The sequence below is a fragment of the Coenobita brevimanus genome, chromosome 108, assembly GCF_032717465.1.
Source record: "Coenobita brevimanus isolate Jiangsu-jjx chromosome 108, ASM3271746v2, whole genome shotgun sequence".
Classification (NCBI taxonomy): domain Eukaryota; kingdom Metazoa; phylum Arthropoda; class Malacostraca; order Decapoda; family Coenobitidae; genus Coenobita; species Coenobita brevimanus.
Window position 1 is genome coordinate 10,757,865 of NC_137061.1, and position 16,235 is coordinate 10,774,099.

The 16,235-nt window shown below is 42.9% G+C and overlaps 2 protein-coding genes across 2 annotated transcripts in view; one reads left to right on the plus strand and one right to left on the minus strand.

The window, feature by feature from the left end:
- LOC145417001 (uncharacterized) overlaps positions 1-2,800 on the minus strand; it is an 18,180-nt gene extending 15,380 nt beyond the window's left edge. The window contains exon 1 of the mRNA XM_080285850.1: positions 2,788-2,800. Coding sequence (XP_080141976.1) covers positions 2,788-2,800 — 13 coding nt within the window. The remainder of the gene's footprint in view (positions 1-2,787) is intronic.
- Positions 2,801-5,919: 3,119 nt separating this feature from the next.
- The window catches only part of LOC145417002 (uncharacterized), a 58,499-nt gene continuing 48,183 nt past the window's right edge, over positions 5,920-16,235 (plus strand). The window contains exon 1 of the mRNA XM_080285851.1: positions 5,920-6,837. Within this exon, the coding sequence (XP_080141977.1) occupies positions 5,920-6,837 (918 nt within the window). The remainder of the gene's footprint in view (positions 6,838-16,235) is intronic.

A 16,235-nucleotide genomic window follows, 5' to 3' on the forward strand; every position in this document is an offset into this window, starting at 1 on the left:
CATCACTTTACTCTTTCCTACATTTACTCTCAAGGCACGACGCTCAGACATCAGCAAAACTGCACTAGTCTACCAAGTTCTTGTCCGGTATTTGCAAGTAGTATTGCATCATCTGTATACAACTAATTTGAGATAGTCCATCCATCACCACTCATTACCAACGCCATCCCACAATCCATTACTCGTTACAGTAATATTATTGTTATTATTATTGCACCACACCACACAGCGCCAGGCCACACTGCGCTATGTCAGGACTGTACCTAAATGTCAGTTGTCTGTCATTATTAATGAATTATTGCATCTTTATATTCATTTTAAGTTATCCTTTGCATTAAAGAAAAGGCCACAGAACCACAAACTGTGGTTCGCACAACCAATGTATGACAGTAACTAGAGGTTGCATTATTACATTAGAACATAAGAAAATACAGCAACTGTTGTACGCCAGTTGGCTCATGCTGGACGGCTGTATACGAAATAAAATGACTAGAATACAATAAGGTGACAAGGACAGCTATGCCCAGGCCTCATGTCGCCTCCTTTCAAAGTCACTGGCCTCGCCTCGGGACTTAAACAAGCCCGGTCTCAACCTCTGTCTCGACCTAATGACTTTCTAAAGCCTCAGCACTGGTCTAATGGCCTAAAGCAAGACTTCAGTCTTCTGTCTAATGGAGATGAAGGGTGAGATGAGGAGGAGTTAGGGATGAAGGGTGAAGGGTGAGGTGAAGGGACAGTGGGGGAGTGAGGGATGAAGGGTGAAGGGTGAGGTGAAGGGACAGTGGGGGAGTGAGGGATGAAGGGTGAAGGGTGAGGTGAAGGGACAGAGGGGGAGTGAGGGATGAAGGGTGAAGGGTGAGGTGAAGGGACAGTGGGGGAGTGAGAGATGAAGGGTGAAGGGTGAGGTGAAGGGACAGAGGGGGAGTGAGGGATGAAGGGTGAAGGGTGAGGTGAAGGGACAGTGGGGGAGTGAGGGATGAAGGGTGAAGGGTGAGGTGAAGGGACAGTGGGGGAGTGAGGGGGAACGGAATGAGGTTTTTTGTCTTGCCTTCACGTCCCTGTATCGTTAATGTTACGGGTATTCACTTCCTTTTATATTGTTGCGTCATCTTTAACCTTTTTTTTTCCCCTCTCTCTCTCTCAAGTGTGAGAAATCGTACCTGAGGGAGTTGACAATTACTAAGGAACTAGATGCGGGAGCTTCAGGCCCCTTTGGTTTATGCCCTTGGCGTTGTATGATGGGCTTTTGTAGGTGATATTTTGTACTGTCGTGTAAAAAGGTGGTATGGTGTGTCAAATGGTGTGGTGGGGAGTGGTGTGGTATAGTGTGGTGTGGTGTCGTGTGATGTAGTGTGGTGTGATGTGTTGAGTGATCTGGTGGGTGTGGTGTGGTGTGGTGTGGTGTAATGTGGTATATCTCATGTGGTATGGTGGTGTGTGCAATGTGGTATATCTGATGTGGTGTGGTGGCGTGTGTGGTGTGGCATATCTGATGTGGTGTGGTGGCGTGTGTAGTGTGGTATATCTGATGTAGTGTGGTGGTGTGGTATATCTGATGTAGTGTGGTGGTGTGGTATATCTGATGTGGTGTGGTGATGTGGTAAGCTGATGTGGTGTGGTGCTGTGATATATCTGATGTGGTGTGGTGCTGTGATATATCTGATGTGGTGTGGTGGTGTGTGCAATGTGGTACATCTGATGTGGTGTGGTGGTGTGTGTTGTGGGTGTATCCGATGTGGTGTGTTGGCGTGTGTAGTGTGGTATATCTGATGTAGTGTGGTGGTGTGGTATATCTGATGTAGTGTGGTGGTGTGGTATATCTGATGTGGTGTGGTGGTGTGTGTTGTGGGTATATCCGATGTGGTGTGGTGGTGTGTGTGGTGTGGTGTATCTGATGTGGTGTGGTATATCTGAATTGGTGTGGTGGTGTGTGCAATGTGATATAACTGATGTGGTTTGGTGGCGTGTGTAGTGTGGTACATCTGATGTGGTGTGGTGATGTGTGCAATGTGATATATCTGATGCGGTGTGGTGGTGTGCGTGGTGAGGTATATCTGATGTGGTGTAGTTGTGTGTGCAATATGGTATATCTGATGTGGTGTGGTGGTATGTGTGGTTTGGTATATCTGATGTGGTGTGGTGGTGTGTGTGGTGGGGTATATCTGATGTAGTGTGGTGGTGTGTGTGGTGTGGTATATCTGATGTGGTGTGGTGGTGTGTGTGGTGTGGTATATCTGATGTGGTGTGGTGGTGTGTGTGGTGTGGTATATCTGATGTGGTGTGGTGGTGTGTGTGGTGTGGTATGTCTGATGTGGTGTGGTGGTGTGTGTGGTGGGGTACGTCTGATGTGGTGTGGTGGTGTGTGTGGTGTGGTATGTCTGATTTGGTGTGGTGTGTGTGGTGTGGTATATCTGATGTAGTGTGGTGTTGTGTGTGGTGTGGTATATCTGATGTGGTGTGATGGTGTGTGTGGTGTGGTATATCTGATGTGGTGTGGTGGTGTGTTACGTCACAGTCTTTCACTACACCTTGCCTACCCCCACCCCAACCCCCGATCTGTTCCTGTCATGACAATTTTCCATCTCGGACCTATTTTTCCCATGTAATTATTTTCTCCCGTTTGACCTGTTTCCCTCCTTTTGTTGTTTTCTTCCTACATGACCCTATATTCTTCCATGGACCTATTTTCTTCCATGGACCCATTTTCCTCTCTTGGACCTATTTTCCCCATGGACCTATTTACCCCATGGACCTATTTTCCCCCGTGGGTCTATTTTCCCCACTGACCTGCGTCATCCATGGTCCTGTTTTCCCACATGGACCTTTACCCCCCTTGGACTTGTTTTGCCCATGGACCTACTTTCCTATAGACCTCTTTTTCACATAGAATCCGCCATCGACCTGTTTCCCCTCCACTGACCTTACATGGAGTAAGGAAACATGACTGCCTGGAGTTTTGCCTATCTGAGAAGACGTTTGAGAATATGGAATGTTTCTAGGCTGTATCTTGCCTACTGAAGCGCAGATCTTAATAGGTTGGATATATCCTCAATGGTTATGAAGCATTTTGATGCCTAACACGCTCATGTATGCCTCTTCATTTTCCAGGTATGACTGATGTGGGAAGAAAGAAAGAACAAAACGGTATCTTTACTGCCCGTGTTCGCGACTCCAAGAATGGTTAGCTGAAATTTGAGAGCAGCTTTGCACTTAAACAGCGAAGTCCTTTTAGTTCGAATGCATAGAGATGGGGTTCGCAATAGTTTTCGTGCGTGGACCCCCATGCCCTATGTACGTGACGTCATTGGAACCTGGGTCATCCCTACATAAAGCAAGAGCTACCGTGCTTACTGACAGAGAATGTCATCCCTCAGGCTTGTTAAATATCAGAGAGAACATTAAAGGTCCAAATGCGAATGAGGATTGAGGCGGACCTGGAAGTCGGGCTTGGGATGGTACCAAGCCCAGGCTCACAGCTTACTCAAGTCGGTCTTGATCATACGCTGAATCGAGGCTCAAGTCTGATTTCACAAAGTCAGGCTGAAGTCGTGGACCTAGGGCAAATCTTCGATCATTTTTAAAGCAGCCAATCACAGCGCAGACTTCTGAATTTAAATATATCAATGACTCCATTCGTATCATACAAACGCCATAAGTCTTGGACAGAGTATAAAAGAAGTGTATAATAAATCGTATATTGTTACTGCAATACAAGTTATAATGCGCGGTCTAAGAACTGCAAACTAGAACCTACATTATAATGAGATGAATAGGCTATGAAAAATATTCATCATTGTAGAGTACAAACATGCACAGCCTACATGTAATTTGGTAAGTGGTGATGAAACGCAGAAGACTGTTAACAATATGGTACTTTATTATCTTTACAAGACGACCTGTAGTAGACATTAAGAACACTGTATAATGGCCTAAATATTAACTGCAGTTGTATAGGAATCTGTACAACTAAGTTTTGTCACAGCCTAGTAGCCTACTCCATACTGTACCATCAACACTATCATCATAATGCAAATGCCAGCAACACTTCCATGTAGCCTAATATCATCTACAATAAAAAAATATCCTAGTAAAATTCATACAAGTGTACAAAAAACTGCCTACATATCTTCCTGACGGTCAAGTATTTCCATAAATTTCAACTGCATCTCTCTGAAACTCTCTTCCCCAGAGCTGTTTCCCCCCAGACATCAACCTACAGCTGTTAAGTCCAACTGTTACAGATTTTTATGAATGGAGGAAGCCAGTAATCTGGTGTATGGATCATTTTTTTTATTCATTTGTTTTTCCTCTATCTCCTCTGTTATTAAAATATATATATATATATATATATATATATATATATATATATATATATATATATATATATATATATATATATATATATATATATATATATTTTGCTAAGAATCTTATGCAGCCACTGTCTAATATTGTCCTGAGGTTGTTGGTAAATTATTCAGTTTTAAAAGTAAATCTACCAAGCAAAATTGTTAATTAACAGGTCCTCAATGCTCAAGTCAGACTCAAGCCTACTCAGAGGTCGCTTCGACTTGAGAGCATCGGCTCGGCCCGTGAGAGGCTCAAGCCTTGTTACTGCATATCGTTTTTTTGCAGGTGCGCCTCAAGTCCGACTTAAGACTGACTCAAGCCAAAAGTCCGGCTCAAGCCTTGTTCTTGCATGTAAGCCTAACAGTCTAGCTGGTATGGATGAAGTTATGCATCTTAGTCACGTTAACACCAGACGATTTGATTTTGCTGAAAGAAATCCCAGTCAACAAAAAAAACATTTCGATCAACTTGTTCGACGAACCTGGATACTCGTATACCATTTGTGATACACCACACGACTTTGCTCGTCAAAGAGGAAATCCTTTCAGTCAGAGAGCCAACGTGCCATGTGAGAGAATAAACTGGTAAAGAACTGGTGCTACGGAGCCTCGTACGTTGACATTACGGATTTAAGGGGCGAATATCCGGTGGCACGGGAAGTTTCGTTGCACATTTCCTAAGTGATTTAGTTTGCATACTTCCCCTAAACATTCTCAGTGTGCCCTTTGTATCGTTTTGATATCGACCTAGATTGTATCAGTAGCATATATGCCGTTCTTTTTCAAATCTGTTGATTAAAAATTACGTAGTGTATGTTCTTTCCTCTTTTGTCTAATTCCCTATAAAAATTTCCATGCTTGTTCTTCTAACAAGCATTGTGTTTTTCTTTCTTCTTATTTTTATTTTTTTACCGGATGGTGTGGTGAATGGGGGAGAACCTTCCTCTTTTTTGTTTGTTTGTTTGTTTCTCACAGGTTGGCTAGATCGTAGCATATTTTTTACTAAATAACCTCGATATGGGCCAACAGGCCATTTGTTATCCTTTCCTCTTACGTACTCCTATGTACAGTACAAGAGGATATTGAGGGGCAGTGTGCAGAATAAATCGCTAAGGAAGAAGTACTACGAAACTTCCAAAGTCACTGAGCATGCAACCCTAAGAGCCGTATTTTCGTCAGCTTTTGAGGTTCCCTAGCATCGCCTCTTTAGTCATATACTTTACATTTTATACATAGATAAAATGTTCTCACGAGCTGTCCTCATATAAAAGAATATGCCAACGGATCATGTGCAGAAAAAATGGTAAGCAAGAGAAGCTAGGAAGCCTCCCAAGCCAACAAGAATAGGGAATCATTTGAGTAGGTGTGGCGCGCAGGCGAGGTGGTGTAGGGTGGCGTGATAGTGAGAAGTGCTGGGCGGGGCGGGATTGAGGGCTGGTGTGGCAGCGTGTGGACACTCGTTATGGCGTGGTGTCCGCGGATAAGGCCCCGGCTGGCGTCAGGGAGGCTGGAGGAAGGATGGTGCAGCTCTGTTAGGTCACGCGATGGGACTGGAACACGACCTACGGACATGACTTCTGGAGGGACGAGGATGATGCACAGTGAGACGAAGGAAGAGCACAATCGGACGAAGACAATGGACATGGACAATGAAATGAGTGACTTGTACAATAGGGCGAGGTTGACAGATTTGCACAATGGAACGAGAGAGATGAACAATGGAACGAGAACAACAGGATTGTACAGTGTGATGATGGAGTTGTACAATGGGACGATGACTGATCTACGGAGTGGAACAACGGATACACACAGTGGGACGAGGACAAGAGTGGTGCACAACGGGACGGTGAACGTACAAACTCGAACGACGGGGGAGTACAGTGGGACGAGTACGAGGCCTATGCACTGTGGGACGAGTGGGAAGGAGGAGCACAAAGTTCGTCCCGGTGCGCTGGTACGGGGAACACTACGGGTACTCGGCCTGGCTCCATACTCCTACGGCGACAGTCGGGGCCAATTTTCCTTCAAGTGGAGGTCCCTACCGGCTATTCACACCGTACTCACCCTGATATGGCTAAGCGGCCTGCTGGTTACGTGCACGGTAGGTCTGGTGAAGCTGTCCCTTATACCAAACCTAATGCAGGGCTCAGGCACGTATGAACTTCAACTAATGGGCACTGTGATCATAGTAGGGTGTCTGTTCAACGCCTGGGTGGCCGTGTTGTCAACGCTAATACACGCTCGGTCCCTCGCCAGTTTCTTCAATCAGTGGGACGACCTCGCTGCCACAACTGGTCTTCGTCCGGCTAAAGGTCTACGTGGCGCTTCATACGTGTACGCCGCCTTCCTGTACGGCTTCATTGTGGCAGTACTAATTGTGGCCTTAACAGGAAACCCGGATCTCCTGCAGGCTATAACAGATCTGCTGGCTAAAGTGCTGCTGCTGGTGCCACAGGACGTTTTCCAGCACAACACCACAGCACTACAGGTTAGACGAGAGAGAGAGAGAGAGAGAGAGAGAGAGAGAGAGAGAATATATTCATCTAACAGTGACAAGAATAACATAACCTAACATGTCATCGCATTACGAGTAAAATCCTTAGACACATTTCAGCCATCTCAAGATGATTTTTCTCAGCTAAAGAAAAATCGTTTAAATTCAGAGTTAAATGCAGTCGTCATTAACCCCTCAGCAATATTTTTCAGCATATTCTTGCTACTATTCAACGATCTATTTATTTTCAGAAAGCTCTCTTGTATTAATGGCGTTAACTTCTGCAATTCTATGACATATAGGGAGTTTATGTTATTCAGCTTAGGGGACACTCATGGAACTGAAGGGGTTAAATGCAGCCTTTCTTAACCCCATAGCCACCGGGTATCCCTTGGAAGGTTGATCAAATCAGGTGGTGTCAGCAGGATGAAAATATTGAAGGACATCCTTGGGCTGAAAAGGCTAACCCCATCAGTAAGTTGACGTATTTATTCAGTTTATGTTTGCTGCCTCCACACAGTATTATCAGACTTAGGCAATGCAGTATGTCTCGTACTGAACGACTTAATGAAGGCTACATCTATCTCTTTCAGTTCCAAAATTCTCTCCGAGGCTCATAAAATCGCCTGAAGGGAACAAGATTAAAAAATAAAAAATAAAGGCATCTAAATGAAGTGGCTTAACTCTGTCGTGGTCGCTTCTCCTCGAGTATTTCATTCATGCCAACACCAGACGATTGTGTTCAACTGAGAAAAAGTATAGAAGCCTGAGAGTGTTAATACTGTCACCATCAACATTGTCATGGTCGGGACAGTTCTAGTTTTCTATTCCAGTTATTGCTAGACGATTTAATTCAGCCGAGTGTGAGTCTTACGAACCTGTGAGTGTTAACAGACTGTCTTAACCTCCTAACCGCGGGGGTCTCGCCTCTGTGGTAAATAAGATTGTCTGGAGATAGCAAGGTTAAAAATACGAATGGCGTCATCGTACTGAAAGAATTAACCCTCAGTACAATGACGATTTTTTGATGTGTAGCTACCACCGGAATAATTCATTTAGCTGTTGAAGACTATTTCCTTTACCACTGGGGCGTAGGACATTCACTGTCTATCATATCAGTACGGTATTATTCCCAGCCTTTTACGAGAGGGAGAGAGAGAGGGGGGGGGGCTATGGGACTGACTGTTACCGATTAAGATGCAATAATCCCGTGTATCGCAAATAGTATACTCGTACAATCCCCACATATGTCTGGTTTATTGAGTGAGTCTTTCCAGTGCCCTAACTAAATCAATTCTTAATTAAACCCTCCGTCTCACCACCAGTCACGCCATGCACTGAGTTACGACAGACAGCTAACAGATGTAATCACCACTTTCATATCTGGCAGTATGCAATTCTAGTGAGTGTTTTATAAGCAAGCACTGTGTTGTTTTTAGGAGGCTTCGCAGCACCTTCTTTGGCATTTTTTCCTTTTTTTCTTGCTCTTTTTTCATATTACACTTTGGCACTGTCTTTTATGTTACTTATATCGTTCTTATATCACCCAAGTTTCCATCAGTACCATGCGAGAGTTACTGAGGTACAATGTGTTGAATTAGTAACAATGATGTGCTATGAAATTTGCAAAGCCACGTAGAATACATTACAGAAGGCATCAGTACACAACAGTACTGGCGGTGCAGCAAAAGAGTGGGTGACCCTTCCAAGGTTAAGGGTATTTCAAGACGTAACCTGGCCAGCTGGTCGTCATAGAAACAAACACACGGGCAAACCACTGTAGCTTCTAAAGAAACACTAGTTCATTCCCAGGACTTAACTCACACCCGTCAAAATATTTATAAAGTAGGGGAGCGAGTGGCGTGACTTTCTCAGGTGGTGGTGGTGGGGGTGGGGGGGTGGTATGGAGGTGATGGAGGTGGTATGGTGGTGGTGGTGGTGAAGGTGGTGGTATGGAATGATGTTGGTGGTGGTATGGAGGCGGTGGTGGTATGGAGGTGGTGGTGGTGGTGGTGGTGGTGGTGGTAGTGGTAGTCGTGTTTTTTATTTTTTTATGCATGGAAGACAGAACCAAAGACCAGAAGCCAGCATAATTGTTCCGTCCAAGAAAAATAAAAAATAAGATAGCAGGGAGCCAAATTCAAGATCCATTCATTTCGAGATGTCTGGACACACTGCCTTTGAAAGACTGGAGGTCATAGGTAGTAGAAAATACAGAGAGGGAGACAGTTCCAGAGTTGACCTGTTGCATAAATGAAGGACTGGGAGTAACGGTTAATTATTGCATTAGAGAGTTGGACAGGAATGAGATGAGAGTTTGTTGCTAGACGGGTGCAACGCTCCTCCTTAATGGTGGAGGGATGCAAACAGACAGTTCAGAGGAGCAGTGACCACTGAAATAACGATAGGAAAGAGATAAAGATGCAACGATGTGGCAAAGAGACAGAGGTTGAAGGGAGCCAGTAAGAGGGGGAGAGTTAATGAAACGAAAAACCTTTGACTCCATCTTCTTGAGTGGAGCTGTGTGGGGGGAGCCTCCGTACACATAAGAGACGTACTGTACACAAGGGCGAATAAAACCACTGTATAAAGTCAAAAACTATGCTGGGGTAAAGAAAGCATGGAGTCAGCTTAGCACACCTAATCTCTTGGAAGCAGATTTTACAAGAAAGGTAATATATTTTTTCTAAAATAAATCCCAAGGGAATGAAACCCCAAGTATGTTTAAAGACGATGCAGAATTGACCTCGCCATTGTTAAAAATTAGAGGATACTCCTGCAGAAGACTTTGACGGGTTGAAAGTTGCAAAGAACTAAATTTTTGATGCATTAAACACAGCAAGATTACTTTTACCTTAATCCGAAATATGCGCCAAGCCAGACACTATGTTTATCATAGCCTCATCCCTTGTTTGTTGAGGTAATTGCTGATATGGGCACTGTGATAAGCGTATGGAAAAGCGAGGGATGGAGTCATCAGGGTATGAGTGGATAGGGTTAGATGTACAGCTTCGATTCAGAGCCCTAACGAACACCACAACTGACAGCTCTAGAAGAACGGTGGCCGTCTACAACAGCAGCTATAGGACCAGAAGCAATGCTAGAGATGAAGGCACAGATAGAAGGATAGAAACCGCAAGAGGGCAATTTGGAAATCGAAGTTTTATGCCAGACGCAATAGAAAGTCTTTCCGATGTCAAGCGTAACGGCAAAGTTTTCGCCAAAGTTCCGAAAGGAGGATGACTCGGAGTCTAAAAGGTAGGTGAGACAGTCGCCAGTAAACCATCCCTGGCGGAATCCATACTTATGATTGGAGAGCAGGTTGCTATAGGAAAGGTGCTTTATTTTTTTTTATGTTACGAATATATTCAGAGACTTTAGAAATACCTGATGGTATAGAGGGATGGGAATGGTCACTCTTCTTTGAGACAGGCTGACTGAAAGCAAACTTCCATCAAGAAGGAAAGGTATTGTACAAGCTGACAGACATAGGCGAAAGTGTTTGCCTAAGCAGGTGGTAGTGGTGGTGGAGATGGAGATGGTGATGGTGGTGGTGGTGGTGAGGGTGGTAGTGGAGGAGGAGGTGGTGGTGGTGGTAGGTGGTGGTGATAAGGGTATGTTGATGGTGTTGGTGATAGTGGTAGTGGTGATAGTGGTAGTGGAGGAGGAGGTGGTGGTGGTGGTGATAGGTGGTGGTGATAAGGGTATGTTAGTGGTGTTGGTGGTAGTGGTGGTGGTGATAGTGATGGAGGAAGTAGTGAAGGTGGTGGTGGTGGTGATGAGAGCATGGGGCTGGTGGACGTGGTGGTGATAATAATGATGGTGTTGGTAGTAACAGGGATGATGATAAAGGAGATGGTGGTGTGGTGGTGGTCTTATATTCTTTTCACATCAACTTGGCTTAGAATTGTAGTATTTCCATCTTGAATTCTGAGCTCTAGCAACAGATTGGCACTAGAATATTATGGTAGTCATAATGAAGTGCTGTGGAAAGAACGTAGACCCGTACTATTCTCATTCTCTGAAACTGAGTTGTGACAAAAAAAAAAAAAAAAAAAAAAAAAAAAAGCTGCAAAAGGACCAAAACCCTGGACTGTTAAAATAAGAAGAGCATAGCAGCAGTGGAGGTGGTGCAGGTGGAACTGGCTGTAGTTGAGTGTTGATGTGTTGCGTCACACCGTTACCGCCGATGATATCACAGCCATGAGCAAATGTTCGACGACAGTCATCTGCCAGCATTGTCCTGTCTTTCGCATTTCTCATTCCTCCCCAAAGGACACTGAGTAAGCTATCGTTTTTCATTCTCCTGATTATGTGCTTCATGCTACTCTCACACAAAAATAGTTCATGTAAGGGCGCGTCCACAAGTGTCCTGGAACACATGTTGACAACACGGTTGGCAACATGTTTGGGTACATGTTTGCAGCAGTATTTGGACAGATGTATGCAAACATATTTCAGTGTAGCTTCAAACACTGGCAGCAGAGACAATGGGATATGAGTGTCCGAACCAGGCAGCTGAGACTTCATCATGATGTTGCCAACATGATCTGGACGCCGCTGTTCCCAACATTTTGCAGCGTGTTCGTTGCTGTGTTGCATACATGTTGCCAGCACTTGTTTGAGCACACGTGTGGACTCGCACTAACACATTTCATTGCCACAGCCAGAAGAAAATATTCTGTGAGTTTTTGTACATGACTCAAAATTAGACCAAGAAACATTTTCTGAAGGTAGTGCGGCAAGTCCTGGGACATCCTCTGTGTGTCATATATATATATATATATATATATATATATATATATATATATATATATATATATATATATATATATCATCATTATCATCAGCCGTTGAGGTCCACTGCAGGACCGGCCTATCCCTACCGAAGTAGGGACGATACAGCCAATATATCTCTACCCAGTGGCTTAGGCTGCCTGGTAGAGACTGTATGTTCGGTGAGAAGTATTTGTGAGTGTGATTGTAGTGATGTAGTGGCTTTGGATATGTGTGTAGTCTGTGAACCAAGTGTAATCGGCCCGCCTTAAGCCGACTGGGAGCAAGCATACTAGTATGCGACACTGGTACAACCACAGCATCCCTTGTGTCCGCCAAAGTGGTCAGTGGCTCGGTGAACGTTTCCCAAAGTTTTTACAACTCTGGCGGGAGGCGAACCCCCGCCCACCAGCGAGTGAGACGTACACTCTACCACTGTACCACAGAGGCTTCATTTATCTATCTATCCATCTCTCTCTCTCTCTAACTATCTATCTATCTATCTATATCTATCTATCTATCTATCTATCTATCTATATATATATATATATCTATCTATCTATCTATATATATATATATATATATATCTATCTATCTATCTATCTATCTATATATATATATATATATATATATTCGTGTCCGACTCTGGGCAAAGGCTTCAGGGCCTATTTCTCGGGGGCAGTGACCTATCCCAAGGGCCAGTAGTCCTCCTACACCTCCACATGTCACCACTTCAGCGCTAACACCTACCATTCATATTGAATACATGCTAGAGCTGTCTCATACAGGATTGGTGTACTGGTATTAACAGGGGTATTTTTACGACATGTCAGCGGGTCATCTGGTAGATCAGGAAAGTCTGTATTTAGTAAATTCAAATCCTTAAACTGTTCCCTGCTCCAGCCCGGATTCGATCCTGGGTCCATTACACACATACATACATACATATATACTGTATATCAACCCCTATGTTTTCCCTTAGCATGGAGCTTGTTACACTGCATTTTATGGAAGCCAAGTATTGAACTCACTAATCAGGCTATTATTCTGTCATTTATATTGCAAAGTATGGCATGCAAAGTGTGCCATTTTCATGAATAATTTCATGAAAAAAAAAATCTTTCGAACATATGGTAGGATCAGAGTTATAGGGTTTATGAAAATGGTGAGGGAGGAGTTACCACATCATCTCCCTTTACACTCCCGTCACGTTATGTATTACCTCAAATATTTGTCTTTATAGGTTTTATTTATTTGCTTATTTATCTATTCATATATCTGAAGATGCATTCATAGATTTAACAAGCATTTATGCATGGAATATTCTCTGTTCATATTAGGGTACTTTGTTTGCTTGCCAGGGAAGTTAAGGAAAAAAAAAGTATATGTAGATCATTAGTGGTAGGTAGGGCGTTCACCATCCACTCACTCGATGTAGTGCTGCTTTGGGTATCTGCCCTATTCTCTCTTCTTTTCTTTCTCTTCTGTCTTTCTTTCCTTCATTCTTTTTCCTTTCTTCTGCTTGCGGGTGACTTTACATTCTCTCTTCTGTCTTTCTTTCCTTCTTTCCTCTTCTTTTTGCCTATGGGTGCCTCTAAACTGAGAGACAAGTCAAATAGTTTTCTGTACACCAGGATACCATTTACTGCGCTGGGTGGTAACCATATAACCAAATTATGGCACCTGGTGGTTTAGTGGGTAATTAAGGTGCTCCAACCGGATTAAGCCGGTGCAGGTTTATATCCAAAGGATGTTTGGGGTTTATTGCTCACGTAATGCCGCTCAGGGATGGGTGAGCGTAGTCACTCTAATCTTAAATGTCAGGACCAACTTGCCTAGCCCCGGGTTACTACGCACCTCATAGGGCGTCGTAGGATTGGATGATGGCTGGATATGTAGATCATTAGAAAGGTACAGTGCCAACAACTGGAATCAGGACACCTCCCATTAACAAAGGATGAAAATTTTATGGCAGGGATTATCTTTCATAATTGTATAATTCATTTACGACACCCAAATTGGGCGGAAATAACATGTTTCTAAAGAGCACCAGGTCAGGTTTGATGACATCGATGGTGGCGTCCTACAATGGAGAATGGGTCGATTCGGACCCGAAACTCATTCGTCCCTAAATAGTTCCGTTTGGTTAGGTTAGGTTAAATTAAGTCAGGTTGAATTAGGTTTGGTTACGTTGTGTTGTGTTGGGTTAGGTTATGCTGTGTTAGGTTAGGTTAGAAGAAAAGAACGATCTGTGACGGATGGACAAACGACCAGACAGTCCGACAAGCCGGACGGCCACTTGAAACTGTTTGCGTGCAGCACTGATTTGGTTGTATAGATGATATCTTCAAAATTACGCATTTCAGCAACTTTTCATATCTATAATAATGATAACTGCGGTACTGTTTAGTCAGAAAAATTACAGTTATAAATTCTATGCATGGGAGCTCTCCTCTAGTTTTATCTATAACCTACACCAAGGAAACCAGGCACGGGCCGGTAACTGGAAGGGGGTACGCTAGGAATCCTTTCAGAAACACCCAACCCACAGTAACCCCAGGTCTCAATAGGATATATATATATAATATATATATATATATATATATATATATATATATATATATATATATATATATATATATATATATATATATATATATATATATATATGTACGTATGTATGCAGGAAATATTTTTCCTATAAACAAGCAAATCCCATATCTCATGACACACCAAACAGGTCCAGCATTACATACAACAATTCACGGTGATGCGCCAGGATCGTGGAGCAATGAACTGGCAAAGTGACTTTGACAGTAGCAGCTGGGTAGACTGAGACTATTTAGAGTCACTTCATGAAGAGTCGTATCATCCGGAATAGCAACTAATTGCAACTTAACGTTTGACTAACTGTAAGCTGTTGTGCTGATAAAATGGTTCGAAGATTATCCGTGGTTACATCAGGATACAAATTTAAAAAGTTTTATATTTCTTTTGCTTTCAAGACTCAAAGAAAATGCTAACTGAAAATTTTAAGTGATCAAATAGCGTATTTATTAGCAATGGATTCAGATATTGGAAGAAAACCACAGAGAAATTTCAGTGTCATGAAGGGTCTCATCATCACATGTTACAAGTAGAAAATGTAGCATTTCGCAAAGAAAGACTTAAGTGCTCATCAGTTGAATAACTTCCTGCAAGAAGAGCATTACTGAAGCTCATTACATCGATGAAATACCTAGTTAAACGAAGATTGAATGCATGACCCTAATAATGGTAACCTTCGAACTTCGTTCGAATTAAAACCTAATGATAATGAGAGTTTTGACGATGGATATGGGGAAAAGAAAAAGAAGTCTACACAAGCTCTGCTGTACAAAATGAAATTCATTTTTTAATGAATAACGCATTCTGAGGAGTATTGGCATGGAAATTATCACAGACCCTCAGGAATTTTTAACTGTGGTGGATGGAACTTACGATCTTTCAATGTGTTAAGCAAGACTGTATCTGTGAGATATGTAATAAAGTCATTCGCAGTTGAAGAATTAATTATTGGCCAGTACCAAACGACCTTAAGTACAAGCAAATCACTATGTAATACAATGCTGAAGGACTCAAATCAGGTTGTCTTCACCAAATCTTAGATCTTAGACTTACAACAGAGCCAGCAACACGAGTGAAAGGTACAAAGGTTGACGGGCTGAACTGAAAAAGATACAACCATCAGTAATGCACGTTCACTGTGGAGCTCTAGGAATAACAAGTAGCAAGGACTGCATTAAATGCTGTGCAGCAGCTTGCAACGCTCTAAGAAGAGTTGTGAAAATTCAGGCATCTTTAATTTCATTGGACTCCATGCTTTGTTCTTCACAGTTGTTTGAGATCTATATATCCGACCCGTTGGCTTATGAAAACACCATCTGTAAAATCTGTTCTAAAAAGCTATGGAAGTGTGTCTTAGGTACTCTCCAGTGCGGTAGATAATTTTGGAACAAACACATCCTCACATGCCAATGGTCTGAGAATATGTTGTATTTCACCACTCACATTCTGGAACGCCTCAGTTCATTATTACAAGCATCAAGTGTGGCCGAAGCAGACATATTGAGAGATGCAGAAAATGAACGCATAAAAGTGGAGGGAATTCTGACGGAGGCAGAATTTAATGCACTTGTTGAAACAAGTGAGAGCACCAGAAAGCTACATTATTTTACGATCCATTAAGTCTGCCTTGGCCACGGAAGGTTTCTCAAAAATATGACAGTAGCTGTCTCAAAACATGCGCATGTTTCAGTTGAGTATCACGAAAGAATTGAGTATTTAAAAATAATTCACGATTTAATTATTTTTCCCAAACTGACTCGGATGAATAGTGCAGGTTTACCGACCCATTCCTGACAGTGTTAACACTGAGGCAGTTTGTAAACATTGAACCTTGAAATGACTGTCTCCCATGGCATACAGCTACAGCTTTCATTTTTCAGAACTCAATTTCTGCCCAAAAGTGTTACTGAATGTCAGAAGCTATTTTTAACTACGAAACTTGAAGAGTGGTAGGTAGGGGCACTCACCATCCACTCACTCGATGTAGTGCTGCTCTCGGGTGTCTGCCC